The following is a 22,098-nucleotide window of genomic DNA, read 5'->3' on the forward strand; positions in this document are numbered from 1 at the left end:
GCTTCTGTGATTTGAATACAGAATGAATGTGTATACAAAGGACACAGGGAGTGGGAACACCTGTTATGTGCTCTGCAAGAATACAGGCTTATGACATTCAGAACAGCTTCTTAGCGATGATCAATAATTGGCAGCATATTTCATGAATTATTCTTAGTTATTAATAATCACATGAACGAAAATGTCCTTTTGAGTTTGGCGTTTGGGTTGACTTTAATGAAAAACAGTATGCTTTTAAAATGAGAGCATGTTGTGAAATTTCCTGAAAAACAAAAGCTGGCTTCCTATCATGCAAAACTATGACATAATTTTGAAATTAAATTCTTTCTATGAAAATTTCATATATCTGCCATATAGTTATAGACCACCATGAAATTACCAAGTAATATGTAAAAGTTATACCAAAGAGAGCAACTGTGTATCTTTAAAAATATATTTTTCTATGAATTATTTCCTGTTACAAATGTATCCCATGGTTTTATTGAATCTGTGGATTCATGTTATTTTTAAAAGCAAACCACAGGTGTGTTTCCCAGTGACACTGAATCATGGACTGTGCGTGATTATAATGAAAAGTCTATGCCAACAGATGCTATCTGAGGCCACATTTTCACAGCTGAAGCACAGAGTAAGTGAACCAATGGCGCAGAGATGATATTGTCTGGGTTACAGATTTCCAGTCCAGCCTTTTCACCACCATGGCAGCATGGAGTTGGTGCACTTTCACTTAATTTACTAAGTTATAAATTAACATTTCTTTCTTTCTTTTTTTTGGGGGGGGGGGTCTTTTTGCCTTTTCTGGGGCCGCTCCTGCGTGGCACATGGAGGTTCCTAGGCTAGGGGTCTAAACAGAGCTGTAGCTGAAGGCCTATACCACAGCCACAGCAATGCAGGATCCTTAACCCACAGAGCAAGGCCAGGGATCGAACCTGCAACCTCGTGGTTCCTAGTCGGATTTGTTAACCACTGAGCCAAGACGGGAACTCCTATATTAACATTTCATTTCATCTACAACAGCAAGGTTCTAGTCCAAGTCTTCTATAAAAAATAAAAATATATAACCAAACCTACATTAAATCCAGAAAAATTCCTTATATAAATCATGTTTTAACTGTAAAGGCTCACTGAGTTCAATGATAATAGGGCAAGGAAGACTATTCCTTTAGTGTAATCGAAGGTCAAAAAAAGAATGATGGTTATTTTGGAATTCAAGTTTTGAAACACTTTTTGCACTATGGCTTCAAATGCTTCCACAAGTGCTCCTATAGGCAAAGAAAATAGGTGACTGTTGGAAAACCTGAGGCCTCTTCAGAGGTCACTTTATGACCTCTCCAAGCTTCAAAAAAATGATAAGAGCTTCCCCCCCCAGGTAATTATTATACCACAACTTTCTCTGTGCTATCTTTAAATCTTGTATATGCCATTTAGAGATAGCAGCACTTATCTCATTAACCTCAATTGATTTTATTGCATGTTTATTTTTCCTCTGGGCTCCTCAAATACAAAGACTGGTCTTATTCATTTATGGACCTAGTATAGTGATTAACTAGTACCTTTGTTAAGTTGTTCCTCCAGAAAAAAACCCAAATGTTCCTTGGCCCATGTCTTTTGACTCTCAGTTGATGCTTAATAAATGTACATAAATTTTAATACTGGATTGTAAAAAATTCTATCTGAAAGGTAATACTGAAATTCTACAGATAGCACAGACTCCCCCTCACATTTTAAAAATCAATATTAAACTCTAATTGATTTTATTAAATAAGCTCTCTTCCAGTGTTTTTCAAACCTAATGCTGGCTCATGATGAAATTTTTGGGGTTCTAGGCAAAATGAGAAAAACAAAGATGGTGGAGTGAGTTTTTCTTAATGTTAAATTCACTCAGTTTAGAAGACTGATTTTTATTCTGATATTTTTTGTTTCTATTGTTTTATATTAAAATATCCTTTATTTTATGACATAAGTTATAATAGATGTTACATAAATAAATGCCTAAATGGGAGTTCCCGTTGTGGCGAAGCGGAAATGAATCTGACTAGAAGCCATGAGGTTTTGGGTTCGATCCCTGCCCTCGTTCAGTGGGTTAAGGATCCGGCATTGCTGTGAGCTGTGGTGTAGGTCGCCGACGCTGCTCAGATCCTGCATTGCTGCGTGCCTATGGCATAGGCTGGCAGCTGTAGCTCTGATTCTTTCCCTAGCCTGGGAACCTCCGTATACCACGTGTGTGGCCCTAAAAAGCAAAAACAAAACAAAACAAAAAACCCCCAAAACCCCCAAAAAACAAAAGACAAAAAAACAAACAAACAAAAAAAACGGACAAAAACCCCAAAATGAATTAGGTGATCTTTTCATGTCTTGGAACACAGTTTAAAAAAAAAAAAAAAAAGACATTTCCCCCTCTAGTGGCAGGCAGTAGATATAAAATTGTACCTGCTGGATAATTTCTGAATTTAGGATGTTTACATAGGAAGCCACATAAGATAATGTTAAAACATAACTTCAACTGTTCTCAATTTTTACATAATTATTAAAGGTGGTTTAAAGTGTTTTTCTTTTTGTTTTGTTCTTGCTTTTTAGGGCTAAACTTGTGGCATATGGAGATTCCCAGGCTAGGGGTTTAATTGGAGCTGCAGCTGCCAGCCTACGCCACAACCCCGAGCAAGGTCTGCGACCCGTACCACATCTCAGGGCAACGCTGGATCCTTAGCCCAGTGAGTGAGGCCAGTGATTTACCCCACAACCTAATGGTTGCTAGTCAGATTCGTTTCCATTGCACCACAACAGGAATGCCTAAGGTGTTTTATCATTCTAAGAAATTTCCCACATCGACATCTCATATCTCACCTGTAACCTCCTTAGGGGTTTTGCTTTACCATACTGCTCAAGACACTGTTTATTGATCTTAATTATATTTGCATTTAAAGTGGAAAAGCTGATTAACTTAACGAATCTATATGCATGGGGATTAAATTTCAAGCAATGAAAGGAGCACGGGGTGGGGGGGGGGCCTGTGTATGTATGTGTGTATGTGAGAGAGAGATGGGTGAGTGCAAGGCTTCTTTGCTATTTCTCAAATCACGCTGTAGTTTGCTGACAAGTTTAAGAAAGGCTGGTCTTGCTTGATAAAGCAAACAGTCCTCCACTGTTTCATACATCCACATTCATTTCATACATCCACATTCATTATTTACTAGTAATCTATGAAAGTCTTGGAATGGTAGGAAGACTTTGGAAGGAGAGGTGGTGAAATGCCAATGCCGAGGTCAAAGTACAACAGTGAGGACCAACAAGAATGGGGAAAGCATGCCGTCTTATGTTCTAATTAGAAAGCTCTTGGGAAAGATTCGAGTTTCCGGGGAAATGCCGGCTGCTAGAGACAGCATCATAATCACCTATGCCTGTGCTGGTGTTCATTTTTTTTTGTCTTTTTTTGCCATTTCTTGGGCCGCTCCTGAGGCATATGGAGGTTCCCAGGCTAGGGGTCTAATTGGAGCTGTAGCTGCCAGCCTACGCCAGAGCCACAGCAATGCAGGATCCGAGCTTCGTCTGAGACCCACACCACAGCTCACGGCAACGCCGGATCCTTGACCCACTGAGCGAGGGCAAGGATGGAACCGCAACCTCATGGTTCCTAGTCGGATTCGTTAACCACTGCGCCACGACGGGAACTCCTGGTGTTCACTTCTATGTAGTTACATCTCCAGTGCTGCCTCCCAGAAAGCCTTGATCTCCTCATGTGGGTGCTAAATGACCATGCAGCAATGCCCTCTTTCCTGGGCCCCCTCCAGGGCACTGCTTTACCTTCAGCACTGTGTCCTGTTTTCCACTACTGCTTGCTCAGGAAGTGCAGTTACATCACTCAGGGGAGGCCACATCTTTCTGTTTTGATATTTATAGGATGACTAAAAATGCATCTTCCTAACCAAACCGGGATCTCAGCTTTTATTTAAGCTTCAGAGGCTTCTATTGTTTAGGCCATCAGATATACACCTTTATCCTACTCAACTGCTAATGCTACTCTCCTGAATCAGATCAATTTACTTAATTCTTAGCCCAAATGTTCCAATCTGCTAAAATGGGGCGGGCACTCCTTTACCAAGGGACTAACATCCAACAAACTTTCCTCAAGACTTGCTGGCACGCTATTTACACCTTCCATTAGTTTGCTAGTTTGCTCTGGCCTACCACTTAATGACCCTCAGGCAAGTGTGAAAGTTCTAAATAAGTCTACCTTTTTTTTTTTTTTTTTTCCCCGCTTGCTTGCTTTTTAGGACCACAACTGCAGCATATGGAAGGTCCCCAGATAGGGGTCGAACTGGAGCTACAGCTGCGAGTCTACACCACAGGCACAGCAACTTGGGATCCGAGCTGCATCCACAACCTACACCACAGCTCACAGCAATGCTGATTCCTTAACCCACTAGCAAGGCCAGGGATTGAACCTGCGTCCTTGTGGATGCTAGTCAGGTTCCTAACCCACTGAGCCACAACAGGAATTCCCCTAAATAAGTCTTAAACATGCATTTTTGAAAAACAGTAGTGAAATAACATGCTTCATCTTTTAAGAAGTGCTTTTTAGGTCTCTAGATTTTTTTGTTTTGTTTTTATTTTTTGGTTTAGTTTAGGGAATTAAAGATTTATCATGTCTGGCTCAATTATTTTCCATAGAGTTAGGATATGCTGAATTCAAAAATATATTTTATTTAGACAATAGCACAATTTACTTTACATGTTTCCAATATTTCAGCCTTTGAACTTTTAGAAGACTAGGTTGTCCATTTCTTTTTCATTAATAAGAAATGAACAAATGCGTAGAGTTTAAAGTTAGCTTTAATGTTTTCTTGCCTTTTCAGGGTCAAATAGATACAGCAAACACTTGTTTCCCCAATTTGGCTGACAGAAAAACCCCCAAATACACAGAGTTGAAAAAAAAAATTTTTTTTGGTCACCTTCAACTTTATGTATTGAGTGTATGAGGGGAAAAAATTCTGGGTTTGGATCTAGGTTCTAACCCTGTGACCTTGAAACATTAGATGGATAGTAAAGAGTAAATTTTAAATGCTAGAGCTGGCGCCTCCATGAATCACTGATGAGGTTGCCAAGGGGGAGGAGTTTAGGAGAGGGATGGAATGGGAGGCTGGGGTTAGAAGACGTAAGCTATTACACACAGGATGGATAAACAAGGTCCTACTGATATTCAGCATCCTATGATAAACCATTATGGAAAAGAATACTAAAAAAAGAACATGTATATATGTATAACTGAATCACTTTGCTGTGCAGCAGAAATTAACACACTGGAAATCAAGTATACGTCAATAAAAATGAATAAATAAAAATTTTAAAAAGAGTCACTGATGATTTTAAAGAACTCTGAAAAAATGATAACAATAATGACAGCATCCTCCTCAGTGAATCTCAACAGTCAAGTCTGAGAATTACTGGACTTGGATCACTCCTAATATACGATTTGCAACTAAACTTAAACTCCTTGAGCACTGTATTGCATTAATCTAAAGTACTTAGGATAGTGTTGACCAGTGCCCAACGATCATCAAATGTTTATGAATTTGGTTTCATTTTTTTTATGCTAAAATGTTTGGCACCTTCTGTTTCTTTGATGCTTGCAGGGACTTCTAAATGCTGAAGATTTTCACACAATAAGAACTGTCTAGCCATTAAAATTAGAGCAGGTAAATAATGAACTAAACTAAGCTTGCTCAAAAGACACTGGAATTTCTTGATAGAGTTAGAAATGGCAGTCAGAAAAGCATATAGGTGAACATATGATTTCAAATGGAATTGCCAAGCACAACGACAGAATTATGCATAGGGTGGTTCTGTTGGAGCAATGGGGGTGGAATTAAGACTATAATACTTCATAGTTGTAAGGTGCTTTAAAATTTATAAATTGCACTTACCTACATCCTCTCACTTATTCTTACAAAACCTAAGTCAAATAATACAACCTCATTTGTAAAAATAAGATTCTGAGCAATCAAATAGAATTTCAGAGTTGTAAAACCTCTATGTTAGTGTCTCCCAAACTACAGTCACTTGCAAACCACTTTTATTATTTTTGCCATATCTGACCACCACCCATACTACTGTTTATCTAATATTTTTCATTAGTTAGGCACACTTTTAGCATTTCTTTAGTTGTCCTAAGACATTTTTCAAACCACAGGTCTGTGTCTTATTTTTTTCCTAATAAACATTAATGAAAACAGATGCAAAATTTAAAAAATCATTAGTATCACACTTTAGGACCCACTCTTCAACACCATACATGAAACCCTTACTTAAAAACATCTGGATAATCAGTCCTGTTTCTGCTTGCACATCTGCAGTAATCTTAGGCAAGTTGCTTAGTTATTCCATACTTTAGTTTCCTCATGTTGAAAATGGGTAAAATAATACCATACCCAGAAGAAGGATGTGTGGATAAATGGGATACCAAAAATAGAGTTTTTGTCATGTAAGCTCTCAACAAATGTTAGCTATTACTGTTAGCTCTCAGTAGCTTTTTTTCTGGTATTCTCATAATTAGAAAGTTGGTTTTTAAATTGAGCTCCAAACGACTCCCCTATTCCTTTCCTCACTTTAACTAAACTGCTGAAAGTTGAAAAGAGGATGCTCAAGTGACATTTATACTGGTTATTATTGTTATATTTTCCATCTTGCCTTTGCTTAGATGACACAGGTGGCAAACTGATAGGTGGGTGTTAAAGCCTGTGGTTTTGGTGTTCTGCAGTGGATGCCAACACTAGGACTGAGGAAGAACAGTCCTAACTCTGGACAGCGGCCTACTGGACAACGTGGACCACACTTTTCCTCAGGCCGGATCCAGCGCTACCTGGGGAGTGCTAAGTTCTCAGGTCACTTCTTGGAGCGTGCTTTCCCTAGCTTCCCCGTCCCTTCGCGTCAGCCTCTCGTCCTCCGACCCCGCCCCTCTAGACCAGGTGGGGTTTCCTCCATTTCACTCCTAGGGGGAATCGCGTCAGTTTGGTTTATAATACCGTCTTCTCAGTGTTCCTGTCGCGCAATACTTGGTCACGCAGTAGGTTTTCGCCTCGCCGAGGAAGAGCTACCTCAGGCCAAGTACCTCTTTAAAGACCGGCGAGCATCGCCGTCACTCAGAGGAACAAGATTTGTTGGTTTAATCTCGGAGTCAGCTGTTTTGCATGCCGGGAAATGTAGTACCTGGGCCTTCCTCTCACCTCCATTGCAGGTACCGGCGGGGGCCGGAAGACTGCAGTTCCCAGCATGCTCGAGGAAAGGAAGGAGACCCGGAGTTGGCAGCTCCACGTGACCACTCACTATGGCTTCCTTGTGTCGGGGCCAGCTGTATGGTGGTGCTGAGTGATTTGTTAATTCTCTGCGGCAGGGTATACCCTCGCGGTTCCGACATGCAAAAAATCAAATCTCTAATGACCCGACAGGTAAGTCGAAGGGGCTGAAGCAAAGGCCTCTTTCTCCGCTGGGAGAGGAACCGGGATGTTCTGTCCCTGGGCCGCGGCAGGCAGAGACCTAAGTTATAGGTGGTGGCAGGTGGCAGAGGCATCAGAAAGCCTGGGCACACTCTGGAAAGCTCAGACGAGCGGCCGTATTTGGAGCCCTGATCAGGCGGGTCCCGGTGACCCAGAAACATTTCTTTAGACAAGGTCAGTGTGGGAGTCAGAGGCTATTTTTGCCTCCCCCCCCCCCCGCCCCCGCTTCTCCCTTTTGCCAACTTTACAGTGACAGCCCTGTCTATCCTGCAGAGTTTCTTTTGTCCAGGCTGCCTGTAGGCTGTGAGCAGGTGGCCTGGGTAGGGAAGTGAGGTCTGTGTAATAGAGATGGCTGAAAAGAGTGAAAAAAGAGGATAATTTGAACATAGAATTGGTAGTTTTATGACTTTGGGCAAGTCCCTAAACCTAGTAGCTTTAATTTCCGGATGTGAAAGTGAGAATGATAATTATTTTTGTTCATCTTGTCTCACAGTTTTGTTAGGGGATTCATCAGTAAGTTAGTGTATGCGAAATAATACTTTAAAAAAAATCAATGTCATGTTAAAATAATGATCTTTTATTTTTCGCCAGAATCCTAATTCATGAATAAAACCTTTGGCTCTTTTCTATCTCATTTCATAAAAGTTAGAGACTTCCTAATAATGTGTCAGCTTCTTTCATGTAAGAAGTGGCAGAAATGTACTTTTATGTGCTTTTTGATTATGGTTTGACTTTAGATACCTTTATTTCAACTCTTTTTACTACAATTGGCTATTCTTTATTATATTTATATGAGAGAAGTGTAATTTAGTTTTAAGTCAATGTGGTTTTGAGAACTTAGGAAAATGTGGAGGATAATCATTTAGTGAAAGGTTCATTTATGAGGTTTTTTTTATTGTTGATTAAAAAAAAAGCCTGCAAGCTCCAAATTAAATTCTTATTTCCTAGTTCAGAATTGAGAGATATCCGAATAGATTACAAATTGTAGATCTCTGGTGAAGAATACAAGAGTCCTATATGATTATTTTACTTCTGTCAAATTCTACTGTTAATATCATGAAAAAAATAAAATTAAGAAGTCTGTGAATAATAAAAGATTTAAGTAAGTAGGTAGTAACATTTAGAAGCCCCTCATATTTGTTGAGTATGGGTTTGTACCTGAAGATGGGTTTGGGTCCTGCTCCATCCTGTAGTAGCTGTGTGACTTTGAGCAAGTTACCTAATTTTTTTCAGTATTTATTTTAAAGAAAATAGGAATGATAACATGTAGCTCATGGAGCTTTTATAGTGGTGATATTTATTTGATATGATCAAAGTAAAGAGATTAAAAAAAGGGGTTAACACAGTTCCTGGGCCTTGTCAAGGAAGTCTGTGATCATAGAGATGATCTCAGTGGCTGCATTGATAGTGGGAAAGTGGGAAAAACTGGAAGCCAGCTGTTGCAGTAACTCAAACAATAGTTGATTTCAGGCTGAGTTTGATATCCCTTTGATTTTTAAAATAGTACACGCTTTTGTATATTGTATCACCAGTACACCTAAACTGCCTTTGGAATGCTGAATTTGGACCTCTGTACATCACCTAAGTTTGGTGTTCTCCTCTTGCTTGTTGAGCAATTCATTGTGGTCAGTATTGCCATCATTGTGCAGCAACTTTGGTTGGTTTTTTTTTTGACTTTATTTTGTAATAGTGAATGGGAGATAAAAAAATTATACAAAGTTCAGATTCAGTGATAATAAATTTATGTCTCCTAAATGTAGTGAAATTGTTCTGAGAATGGTATTTCTTCACCCTCAATCAGGTTGCTTATTGGATTGAGCAGGTAAAGTCTGTGCTTTGTTGGGATGGAAAAAAAAACCCGAAAGAACACTTAAAAAAAAAAAAAAACAACTAAATCTGCAACTATACTGTGAAAAAGGTGAGGTAAAATTAGTATTGTTACACAGCTTGTAAAAGTCATCCTAATTATATTTGTTTATGGCTTGACTTCCACATTTTTAATCATAATATACATTTGATGAATCTATGGAGGTGTGAAAGTAGGGTGCTGCCTAGAATTACAGTGGGGATTTTGTTTGTACTGTTTATTATTATGTTAAATGTGGTAATATTATAAGTAAATATACATGATGATGTTTCTTTTTTTGTGAAGCTAAAAGTATGCTAATAATATAATGTTGTTAATGTGGAGAGATGTGAAATTAAGGTCTATGAAACTTAGGTTTTCTTTCTTTTTTTTTGGCATTTCAATTCTCCAGGGATCTTGGCTTGAAAAGAGTGGAAGGGCAGGCTTTGTTAGCTCTCTTTATTTAGATGAGATCTATTCTGCTTTCTCCAGTATGCTGGCCTTTGTTCTTTCAGTTCTTTCAACAAATGCTTATTGAACAGTATTGAACAGTATGTGCCAGGCACTATTCTAAGTCTGGGGTTCAGCAGTGAACAAAACAGATATTGCTAAGGCAGGCATGGTGATGCACGCTTTGGAGGAATAGAGTCCTGGAGTTGTTGGCAATTTGGGCTTATTTATAATTTTAGATAGGGTGGCCACAGGAGGCCTCACTGAGAAGGTGGCATTTGAGTAAAAACCTGAAGGAGGTGAGGGTGTGGGCTATGAGGATGTCTGGGAAGGAACATTCTCGGTGAAGGGAAAAGCAGTTGCAGAGACCTTGAGGCAGGAGTGTGTTTGAGGAGCAGCAAGAGGACAGTGTGGGTGGAGTGAAGTGAGTGAGGAGGGAAGAAGTAGGAGATGAGAAGATGAAGAGAGAGCCGAGAGCAGGAAGCCAGATCACATAGAACTTCATCGTCAGCTCATCTCTCCTTTCCTCCTCACTCACAGCAAGACCAGAGAGACCAGTAAGGATGCTATTGCAGTAATCCAGGTGAGATAGGATGTGGGCCTTAACCAGGGTGCTAGTGGTGGAGGTGTTGAGAAGAGGCCAGATTGTGGGTATATTGTAAATGTGGAGTTGACCAGATTTTTTGGCAGATTGGATTTGGGCTGTGAGAGAAAGAGAAGCTTCAAGGTTGACTCCATATGGCTTGGCCCCAGCAATTGAGGAATGGAATTGCCATTTAATGAAGTGGATAAGGCTGAAGGAGGAACACATTGAAGGAAGGGAGACAGTTATTGTAGACTTATTCATTTGAAAGCCTCTTGGATGTTTGAGTGGAGAAAGAAAGTAGGCAGTTGGCTAAAAGAGCCTGAACTTCTGCAGAGAATTCCGGGAGATGGATACAAATTTAAGCATCATGAGCATAAAGAAAGTATATGAACTTGCTAAAATCACCACCTGAGTGAGTGTAGAAATAAAACAAGAGTTCATAGTTGGAGCTTTTGAGGACTCAGTGTTCCAAGGTCAGGGGAAGAGGTGGGTCTAGGAAGGCAGATGGAAAAGCAACAGCCAGTGAGGTGAGCAGTTTGCTTCACCCCCAAGAGCACCCATCCTGTAGCAGATGCTCAGTAAATATTTGCTGGATAAAGATAACCACATCAGTGAATCCTGGGAGCCGAGTAAATAATTTTAAAGAGGAGGGAGGGATCAGCTGTGTTAAGAGCTGCAAATGGACTGAGCATTGCTGTGAAGAGGTGGGGAGGGGGAACCCTGATTAGAGTGGGTTCGAAAGAAATAGTGCCAAGTATAAACACTCATTTGCTGAAAAGAAAAGGAATCACAAATCATTTCACATGCTCCTTTTGATCATTGGGACATAAATGACTGGTCTTATGAATGGGAATCGAGGGTTCTTGTAGATATAACTGAAGTAGTCTGAAGTGTAATCTGATTTAGGTGAAGGCAAATATTATTATGATTAATTTTGTATAAATTTAAACTGAGGAAATTATCAAAACAAAAGCCAAATACAGGAGTTCTCTTCGTGGCTCAGTGGTTAAAGAACCCGACTAGGATCCATGAGGATGCTATTTCCTCCCTGGCCTCACTCAGCGGGTTAAGGTTGCTGTGACCTGTGGTGTAGGTCATAGACGTGTGACCCTAAAAACCAAAAAAAAAAAAAAAAAGGCGGAGTATTGTAGTTATAACCTTGACTTCCTGCTCTAAGGAGGTGAAGATAAAATAAAAATGATGACTTCATATTTCTTAGTATCAGTTTATAAAATTGCTAATCAAAGGGCTCAAGATCTATAATCCTAAAATACAGGGGAGTATCACATATTGTGCTTTGAGACGTTTACGTAATTCTTTCTGTTTTGTTAAGATAAAAGAAAAGCATTTCTCTATGATATTCAAAGTAACAGTCAATACTTAAAGAATGCTTACCATGTACCAGATATGGCCTCTCATATATGTTATCTCCTTTATTCCTTATAGTAGCCTCTGAGTTATTGTCACCATCATTAGACTATGATGACAGGCAGGTTTAAGTAAGTTTTCTTAACATATATGTTTTTGGCCTCTCATATATGTTATCTCCTTTATTCCTTATAGTAGCCTCTGAGTTATTGTCACCATCATTAGACTATGATGACAGGCAGGTTTAAGTAAGTTTTCTTAACATATACATAGGGTTTCCAGTTTTTTTTTACTTTCAGTTTGGACATTTGGTGGGAGGCTACCAAGTATTAGTGGCAAATTATGTGGTAACTAATTTGGAGGTAAGGCCTTATTCTAGATATTATATGTATCACTTGTTTACTTGTTTTAGGCATTTGTTTCTTTACTGAGTAATTCTGGGGAAAGAGAAAATTATACCTTCTATATTCCTCTAAGAATTTCTGTTAGATTTGTTAAACTAACCTGTACTTTTCAAAATATTTGTTTAAAAGACATGGCAATTATATTTAAAAAAGATACTTTAGGGATGGTTGTGATTTTCAATCGTATTATGAAGTTTTACTCTCATGTATGTATATATGTTTGAATGTATATAAATGTGTATATATTGTATAGGGAAGTTTAATTCTGTCACTCAACTTTACCTTCTTTACCACTTTTGGTGCTATGCCCTCATGATGACTAGTGACAAACACAAAAGAGTAGTTACATGCTTTTATTTTCTCACCTACTGTAAGACTTTAGACCTCAGTATGCTTTTCTTATTCCTGGAGATGTCATTTTAAAGTCTACTGAACAAAATAAATTAAAAAAAAAGAAAAAAAAAAACCAACAAAAACAGTCAATTGCATGTTCCCAGGGGAACAAGATTCTAATTAGTTGGAGATTGGAGCCTGACTCAGGCTCCGAATAATTTACTTATTTGTTTGGTTTGTTTACTCTGTTCCTGGAACTTTGCTAGCCCCTGGGCTAAAGAGGCAAATAGGACTTGGTCTTTCCCTTCTCTTGGGTCTGAGAGATACATATTTAATATTTAAAATTTCACTATTCCAGCAGAGGTATTACGTTGGGAATTGTCTAGTGGGATTTCTGAAACGTTAGAGATTATAGTAATCACCAGGGTTCCTTGTTAAAATGCAATTCCTGGTCCCAATCCATAAATGCCTATTTATTAGGTCTGTGGTGGGACCTAGGAATTTTTATGTTTAAAAACTTCCCTGGGTGATGCTGATGGAGATGATCCATGGGCAATACTGAGAAATAGTGTATCCTTTGAAACATAGGATTTAGGAGAACTTCATAGAAGAGTTCTGAGAGTAGGGTATTGGTTTGGTTTCTTTAGTGGATTGTGTGGGGTGTTGGAGAGAGAGGGAGAGAGAAGGTTTGAGGGGGTATATTCTGGGAGTCATGGAAGATTGGGGATTAGGCAGAGCACTTGGTCATAAAAAACATAAAAAAATACTAGTGGTATTTTATAATAGGGAAAATAAAATTCATGCCTCTCTAATTTAAAAATGATCAAGTTCTACCCTAAGTTTCAAATAATCAACCTACATGTACCATATATTTTGGTTACTAAGGACACCAAAGGGCCAATACAGGGTATCTATAGGACAAAATCTTGACAATAGCGTCAGTCTCTCCTCAGGTTCATGTACAGCTAATTTTAGTTACAGACTAATATTACAGGGACTTTAGGTGTCTGCTTTGAATAACTTATTTTTTACAAAATATAAAAAGATCACATTTTTAAAGAGAGGCTTTTAAAGAAAATTTAAATTGCTAACTTCTTTCTGTCTTGGTAACTTTGCCTGGTACAAATGAGACTTTCAGCATCCCTCACTCAATGTGAATATAGAAAGTACCAGGTACCAAAGAGCTAAAGAAAAGGTAGAGTGAAAAGCAATGAGACGTGAGATTGAAGTCTCAGTTATATAGTATAAATTGGGTGCATTGGTGAAAAATAATAAGTAAAATCTAGGGATCACTTATATATTAAGGGATTGTCATTATTTAAAAATCTTTTTAAGTCATGGCTAAGTTAGACTTTAACCATTAGGTATGAAGGTGTTATATAATAATTTCATTTTAAATTTCTGAAAGTGCATCTTTACTTGATTTAATAACAGTACCATATGTGTTGTGACAATTGTTTTTAGAACATATGTTCTATATATTTTTAAAGCAAGAAAATTTCTATTTTTAATATGGTGATTTCTGTTTCAATAAGTATGTTCTCTCATGTTACAGTTCTGCAGCACAATTAAAATTCTTATCTTATTGTTTTTTAAGGGTCTGAAAAGTCCTCCCGAGAGCCTCAGTGATCTTGGTGCCATTGAGAGTCTCCGGGTCCCCGGAAAGGTATCGATCTATATGAATGAATGTGACTTTTCACTTCCTTAAGAAAATATTATTGCCTTTGGATACTAATTGATTCACAGAAGCTTTTCCTTCCCACAGGCAGATGGTTGTTATGATGATCTAGGTAAAGTTTTATAATGCAGTAGGCTTGGGGCTTGTTTTCGCTTTCATTACTCATTGGGATGCGGTATGATTCATTATAGTAAAGCAGAAAATGCGAAATTGATAAATTTGGAGTTTATTATTGTATCAAGTTCCTCGCCTGAAAGCAGTTTTATATATATAAATGAAACTTATTGATTCATCTGCTGTAATTCAGATAAATAGAATGAGATGATTTACTTTTTATGCTGTAACACTGAGCCAAAAATCATAGTAAATTATGTTTTTGTTATGGAGCAGAGATTTTTGAATAAGTAGCTACAGCATAGCTTATGCTAAATTGTAGCTATCTTGGATTTTAATCCCCTGATATTCATGTGAACTTCGCAGTCTACAAATTTAATAGGTGTTATTTGAAAGCTAGCTGACTTCCCCTCAGGAGAAATATTAGCCATTGTTAAATAAATAAATCCCTGCTGTGTCTCACTCTGGGGCCTTGCCACTTGGAGCTGCCTCCCTGTATAGCAGCTCTGTTGCAGATCAAAGCCTGTTTTGAATGTCTGCCCTTGTGATTTTTCAACTTGAGGATCATATTTGAAACTACTGTTTGTTTTCCGTGTCTGGCAGCTTAATACATAGGGCTTGTTTCTCTTGATCAGCAACCATGCGGCCTCTCCTCACATCTCAGTGTTATTGCTTCAGAGGATGGTTTCTCACCTCTTGGAGATGCCTTACCCCCTAAAGTGAATTTTGTATTTACTTCTTAGGTTTTATTTTAGGTCAGATCCAAATATAGTAAAATTCTGGCCACCCTTTTGTATGAAATGGCTCAGACAAAAGCCTTAAAAGAGGCATTTTCAGGAGTTTTATGTAATGTCATAAGAGACTACTGGATGTGATAAAATTGGGAACTAAGAGATAACTGTAAATCCTAATTGACATATAGTTCTCTATTTCTTTGACTGAAGAAAAGATTATCAGGCATAAAAATTACCATGCTTTGAAATAGATTGCATTATTATATGTTTCAGCACCAGAGTAAAATTGATAAACGAGCCTCTTTAAAAATCCATGCATGTGGATTGCCTGCTGTGGCACAGTGGGTTAAGAACCTGACTGCAGTGGCTCAGGTTGCTGCAGAGGGATGGGCTCTATTCTCGGTCGGGAGCAGTGGATTAAAGGATTTGGTGTTGCCACAGTTGTGGCATAGGTGGGCAGCTGTGGCTTGGGAACCTCTGAGTGCTGTGAGTGTGGCCATTGGAAAAAAATATATATATATTTTTTGGAAGTTTCTATTGTCTTTAAACCGTGAGTCGGTGGTGGTTTTCAGGTAATGGTAGGTAGTAAATTTATAATCTTATTATATAGTCCTGCTGACTGCCCACTCTCTCCCCATCATTGATCAGTATTGTATAATTTTTGAGATGATGGGCTCTGTGTGGAGAGGCCAGTTTTGAATTAAACATCTGTTTTTCCCACCCACCAGCCCTTGATAACGACCCTTCTGGTCTGTTTTTATGAGTTTGGCATTTTTAGATTCCACATGTTAGTGATATCACACAGTATTTGTTTTTTTTCTGACTGGGCTTACTTCATTTACTATAACATCTTCAAGGTCCATGTCTTCGCTGTTGTGAATATTGCTGCAGTGAACAGCAACGACAATGGTCTTTTCCAAAAGACAAAACTCCTCTGTTGTCAGGGAGCCTACTTGGGTTCAAGTAGAGGGAAGACAGTAAACATGGTGATTGCAAATTATGGCCAATACTATGAAGGAAATAGAGTGATGAAACTACTCTGTGAAGCTGTGGGTTATTTTACATGAAGTAGTCAGTGTAGATTCTTCCCTCCTTTTTTCTTTTACAAAAATGGTATTATACTCATAAATTGTTCTGAAAATTTTATTTTAAACAAAATATGTTGCACAGAAAATTCTCAGAGTATATTACTAGGTTTAAAAAGAAAGCCACCCCATTAGTTTGGCTTAGGTAGATAGTTTTTGAACTTAATGATAATTTATACCTGTTAAATGGCTATTATCAAAAAGACAAGAAGGAACAAGTATCAATGAGAATACACAAAAAAGAAAACCCTGTCATACTCTTGGTGGCAATGTAAATTAATAAAGCCACTAAGGAAAACAGTATGGAGTAAAATCCTCAAAAAATTAAAAATAGAACTACCATAAGATTAAGCAATTCTACTTCTTGGGATTTATCTGAAGAAAATGTAAATACTGACTTGGAGAGATACACTTATGTTCAATGTGGCATTATTTACAATAGTCAAGACATGGAAACAACCTAAGTGTTCATCGAAGGATGAATAGATAAAGAAAATATGAGATACATATAAACATGTACACACACAGGAATATTATTCAGCTATGAAAAAGGAAATTCTGCCATTTGTGACAACATGGATAGACTTTAATGGCATTATGTTAGGTGAAATAAGACAGGGAAAGGCAAATACCGTAAGACCTTTTAATATGTAGAATCTGAAAAAAAAAAAAAAAAGCTCATATATACAGAGAACAGATTGGTGGTTGCCAAAGTGTGAAATGGGTGAAAAGAGTCAAAAAGTACAAACTTCCAGTTATAAATGTCATGGTGACTATAGTTAATAATACTACATTGCATATTCAAAAGTTGCTAAGAGAGTAGATCTCAAGAGTTCTAACCATAAGAAAAAAATTCTTCAACCTTTTATGGTGACATGTTAGTTAGACTTGGAGTGATCATTTTGCAAATATATATACAAATATCAAATTGTTATGTTGTACACCTGAAACTAAATAATATTGTTATACCTCAATAGAAAAATACACAGTATCTTAGCTTGGATTCCCTTGATATTCTAGTGCAATAAGTAAAAAACAAAAAAATTTGTTTGTACTATTTAAGTAGTGTAAATACTTGCATAGAGAAACACAAACATTAATTCATTAATAGCTCTCTCTCACTCAAGTGTAGGTAGAATGCTCAAAAAAAGCCATCTTCATCTTCAGGAATGCCCCCCCCCCCCCCTTTTTTCCTTTTCTTGTTATCATCTCTAAGTTGTAACAAGGAATTGAGATTTCATTGGGGTTTTCAAGAAAGGAAGTTTAGTTTGGGTGCCTTACATTAGAAGTTTCTTGTGTAAACGGTAAATTGGAGAGAAATATTAGGATGAATCATGTGAAATGGCTGTTTAGATTAAAAATGGTCTATATTGGCAGATTTTATATGGTTCAACTCATTAGAAAAAGGAGGATAGTTAAGGAGAACTGAAGATGGGCATTAGGTATGCTTGATAATCCAGAAGGTACTACTGTTAACTTGTTTTGAGAATTAAAGTCTGAGTGAGAAGAAACCTTAGAAATCATCTAATACAATTTCTTCATTTTATAGACAAGATGACCCTGTATCCCATTTTAAGAGGAGATGTGAGTCAAGTAATAATCCATGAACCGCACATTTGGAATTTTGGTGGAGAAAATATATAGAAAGTTAAAAAAAAACCTTTTTTTTTTTTCCAGAATTTTCTGTAAGAAAAGAAACTTTGAGTAGATTAAAAAAAAAAAAAAAAAAAAGGTCTGGGAGTTCCCGTCGTGGCGCAGTGGTTAACGAATCCAACTAGGAACCATGAGGTTGCAGGTTCGGTCCCTGCCCTTGCTCAGTGGGTTAACGATCCGGCGTTGCGTGAGCTGTGGTGTAGGTTGCAGACGAGGCTCGGATCCCGCGTTGCTGTGGCTCTGGCGTAGGCTGGTGGCTACAGCTCCGATTCGACCCCTAGCCTGGGAACCTCCATATGCCTCGGGAGCGGCCCAAGAAATAGCAACAACAACAACAAAAGACCAAAAGACAAAAGACAAAAAAAAAAGTCTTAGCTTAAATAGTTCAGAGCCAAGGTTTGTGGTGCTCAAACTTTGTCACATATTAGAATTACCAACACTCAGGCCATACCCCATTGCAATTAAATCTTGGTTTGTGGTTGGAGCCAGGTGTCTCTAGTGTTTAAAAGATCCCCAGCTGATTCCAGTGTGGAGCCAAGCTTGAAAACCATTGGAAACCAAGCTGAAGAAGCGATAAGAAGTACAGAGAAAAGGGAAATACAGGAACCATTCTAGATAAAATTTTGGAAGTTTTACTAACAGTTTTTGTGGGGAAAAGTAGAATGACGAGTTAGTGATGATCTATAATTTCATTCCTGGGAAATGGATTCGTTTTTCTTTTTCAAATTAATGAGATTTTTATGCAGAGGTAAGAATATAAGAAATTAATCTATGTTGTATTTACTGACTAAATTTGTTATCCATTTAAGGAAATTTATACTGCTTGAATTATGTGAGAGATTTTTATATAACTTAATTGGTTACAAGAATTATAAAGTATTAAGACTGAAATATATTATAATAATAATAATTGTGATAGTCACACAGTTAATAGTTATAGAGCAATTTAGAACTGTGTTTGAGAGGATTTGTTGAATCTCGATTAAAAAATAAAAAAAGTAGAACCTTGCAAATCTACTTCTAGACCTTAAGTAACATTCCATAGTGCTTCTGTATGGTTAATATCATAAACCCATAAAGGAATACTAATAGGAATATTATTTATGGATTTCTTCTGAAATGCTGCCTCCTGATATTCTTTAAAGATAAGGGGTTTTTTTTTGTTATTGTTGTTTTGTTTTATTTTTTAAGGCCTTGATTTTGCCAACTCACAAATACAAATAGGACTCAGATATGTTTAGTCTTAGATGATTGGCTTAGCTATGCTTTTAATTTTTTTCATTAAAGAAAAAATACAGGGATAGGAGACAAAATTCTAGGTTTACTGTATCTGTTGCGGTCAAAACCTGAAAATATATTTGTCTAAATAAAAGGAAGTATTTTTGTTTGTATACTTAATGTGTGCCACAAATATTTACTGAGTACCTACCTACTCTGTAGCATTTCTGTTATGTAACATTCAGGGAGTTTGGGCAGAGTACTTCCTAGAATTTAGAATATTTTTGTGAGGTAAGATAAACAGATTTAACTTCCTAGCATCCACGAGAGGAATCCTAAAACCACACTAACTACAGAGCTTTATTTTCAGAACTTTACTAAGGCATGAGGAAAGTGCTGGAATAGGAGTCAAGAGAGTTAGGTTCAAGTATTGACTTAAACATTCAGCTTATTAAAGGCAAGTCATTTTAATACCTTTGCTCCTTAGTTTCCTCATCAGTGAAAATATGTGATTAAACCAGATGATGTTTAAGAGCCCTTTTAGCTTTGATGTTTTATGCTATCTATACTGTTATATCTGTAGGAGAGATATGACAAAAAACATACAGTCAAAATGTACTGAGCAATTTTTAGAAGATGAGAGTATTGCTCTCTGATTTAGACAGGATTATTATTGATGTTTGTGACTGGAGACTTTAGCTTTAGTGATTGGGATGAAAACTTTCAATTTAGTATTAGGTATCATTTAAGATTGCTGGTGACTCTAACCGTGAATTTGCTCTTTGGCAATCATGGCTAACAATATTTAACTGTGTTCTTTTTAACTATTAATGAAATTATGCTTCTCTTGGCTTCAGATGCTTTGAAATTCTTAACCCTTCTTTCATAGTAAATCATAAAAAAAATTATGCAGTGCATTTGGCAGTCATTAATTGAGCCAGGCAGTTACCAAGCTTTGAAAATGCAAAGAGGTTTAAGACTCTGTTCCTATCTTAACTTGAGTAGGAGAGATAAGCAAACATAGATACTTGCAGAGGAGTAGAGTAGAGGCCTGTACTAAGCTTTCACAGTGGGAACACAGCTGGGAGAGGGTTGGGGTATGTATAAGTGAGTGCTGAGTCTCCTAGAGTTGGTGATTTACTTGTTTTCAGAGGATAACTAGTATACAGTGGAATTTCGAGTGGAAATCCTGGACCAGAATAATGATTAAGATAAGAATATGAGTTGAGAAAAAGGACATTGATTAAAGTTGAGAGACATTTTAAAAGCAGGATTTAGGACTGAGGATTTTATTGGATGTGGAATGTGAAGGAATTGGAAAGACTGAGGTCATTAGACAAGGTGATCGAAGGTGCTGTGAGGTCTTTTCTCAGAATTGATAATTTTTCTTGTTTTAAAGAGAGGGTCTGATGAGGTGTTTTAAGACTAAAAAACAGGAGTTTCTGATGTGGCTCAGTGGTGACAAACCCAACTAGTATCCATGAGGATGCAGGTTCTCTCCCTCGCCTCATTCCGTGGGTTAAGGATCCGGCATTGCCATGAGCTGCGGTGTTGGTCACAGGTGAGGCTCAGATCCCTCATTGCCCTGGCTGTGGTGTAGACTGGCAGCTGTAGCTCTGCTTGGACCCTTAACTTGGGAACTGCCATATGCCCACAGGTGTGGCCCTAAAAAGAAAAGAAAAAAGAAAAAAAAAGACTGAAAAACAAACCAAAACTTCCTAAATTAAGACATACACTGGACTTTTCTCTCTGTAATTCAGTTTATGTGTTTTTTCTTCAGCTTTAGCTAGGCAGGCCTGTGGTCAACAGCTTGATGTTTTTCACTGAAACTGAGAAATTTTTAAAGATGGTTTAAAATACATATATATTTGATATCTCCAAAGCTATTATCTTTCATGTTTTCTTTTTCATAGAGATAAATTTAGGAAAATACTTATTAAAATAGCACAACTACTGAATAAGAGAAGGAAATAAAATATTTGGTAGAGTATAAGATATGAAAGTTTTGCTTTCTAGTTTTGTGGTTTTTTTTAATACATGTTAATAATTCAGTACATTTTTGTGAATAAAATAATTTTTCTTCAAGATCTATTTTCCTGAAAAAAAAATGCGTGTTTTAGGAATGCTGTTATTTTGAAGAAGGAATTAAAATACATTACTTTTTTATCACTTAAGTATGTTACAAAGTTGGATTAAAATAATGCCACTGTAATAACTTAAAAAAAACTTCTTTACATCATTTTGCTGAAACCTCCTTTCAAATTGTAACCTCAGTAATACTCCACTAGATGGCACTGAAAGCCTGAAGAAAGACATGGTTGGCTTGAAAAGCTATGTTTTATTTAAAACACACACACAAACTGATCAACTGGCTGCTTTGATGGATTATTATTGTTGTTCTAGTGGGATTTTAAGAAAATGTGCCATTTCCCCATGTAATCAGACATCTGGCAATTCATTATAAACTTACATGGTATATGTATAGTTTTAGGGTATCTATGATTGCGCGTTCTTTTTCATTTAGAAACAAAACATTTTTGTTCAGTGATTTATGATCTCTATAATACTGATTGCGTATTGAAAACTTCATGTTTTTGTTCTTTTAAGCTCTGTATAGTTTTTGATAGCTAAACACTTTTTGCTCTCAATTAGAGCTCTAATGTGATGTTGACTTTGGTAAGACTATGATTTTCATTTTTAGAATTTCTTACAATAGCTTTCTTCGTTGACTGATGAAAAAATGCAAACAGAAAAATAAATCTTTTGTCTTGGCAAACCCAATTTCGTGCCTTACAAGAGCAAACTTGGTTCCTTTAATCTCTCCCTCCCAACACGGTGCATTCCATGTTTATTCCATTTTGTAATGTAAACTGAGGTCTAATAAGCTAAGAACAGAAATGGAAGTTGATTTGCATTTCTTTTTTTAAAATTCTATTATACATTTTCCGTGGGGTTTTGAAACCTAACCTGTGACATGAAGATTTTTGCATTCATCTTTTTGTTTGAATAAAAACCTACTACTGAAGATTATAAGTTTCCGGGTTGTTCTGTGGGCTTAAAAATTAAATTACTTTTCAGAATTACAGAGATACTGTATTGAATAATGATAAGGAGAACTATTATACTGTCATAATTAACT

General features: G+C 37.2%; 2 protein-coding genes across 3 annotated transcripts in view; one reads left to right on the forward strand and one right to left on the reverse strand.

The window, feature by feature from the left end:
- Window positions 1-7,248, reverse strand: part of HEPACAM2 (HEPACAM family member 2) — a 55,765-nt gene extending 48,517 nt beyond the window's left edge. Inside the window, exon 1 of one of the 2 annotated variants that reach the window (XM_047753520.1) lies at window positions 7,204-7,248. The gene's annotated coding sequence lies outside the window, so the exon portion shown is untranslated. The other variant, XM_047753519.1, reaches the window with a different exon arrangement.
- Window positions 7,249-7,288: 40 nt separating this feature from the next.
- Window positions 7,289-22,098, forward strand: part of VPS50 (VPS50 subunit of EARP/GARPII complex) — a 137,769-nt gene continuing 122,959 nt past the window's right edge. The window contains 2 exon segments of the mRNA XM_047752045.1: window positions 7,289-7,442; window positions 14,075-14,143. Coding sequence (XP_047608001.1) covers window positions 7,350-7,442; window positions 14,075-14,143 — 162 coding nt within the window. The 5' untranslated portion in view covers window positions 7,289-7,349.

The sequence above is a fragment of the Phacochoerus africanus genome, chromosome 11, assembly GCF_016906955.1.
Source record: "Phacochoerus africanus isolate WHEZ1 chromosome 11, ROS_Pafr_v1, whole genome shotgun sequence".
In the NCBI taxonomy this organism is placed as follows: domain Eukaryota; kingdom Metazoa; phylum Chordata; class Mammalia; order Artiodactyla; family Suidae; genus Phacochoerus; species Phacochoerus africanus.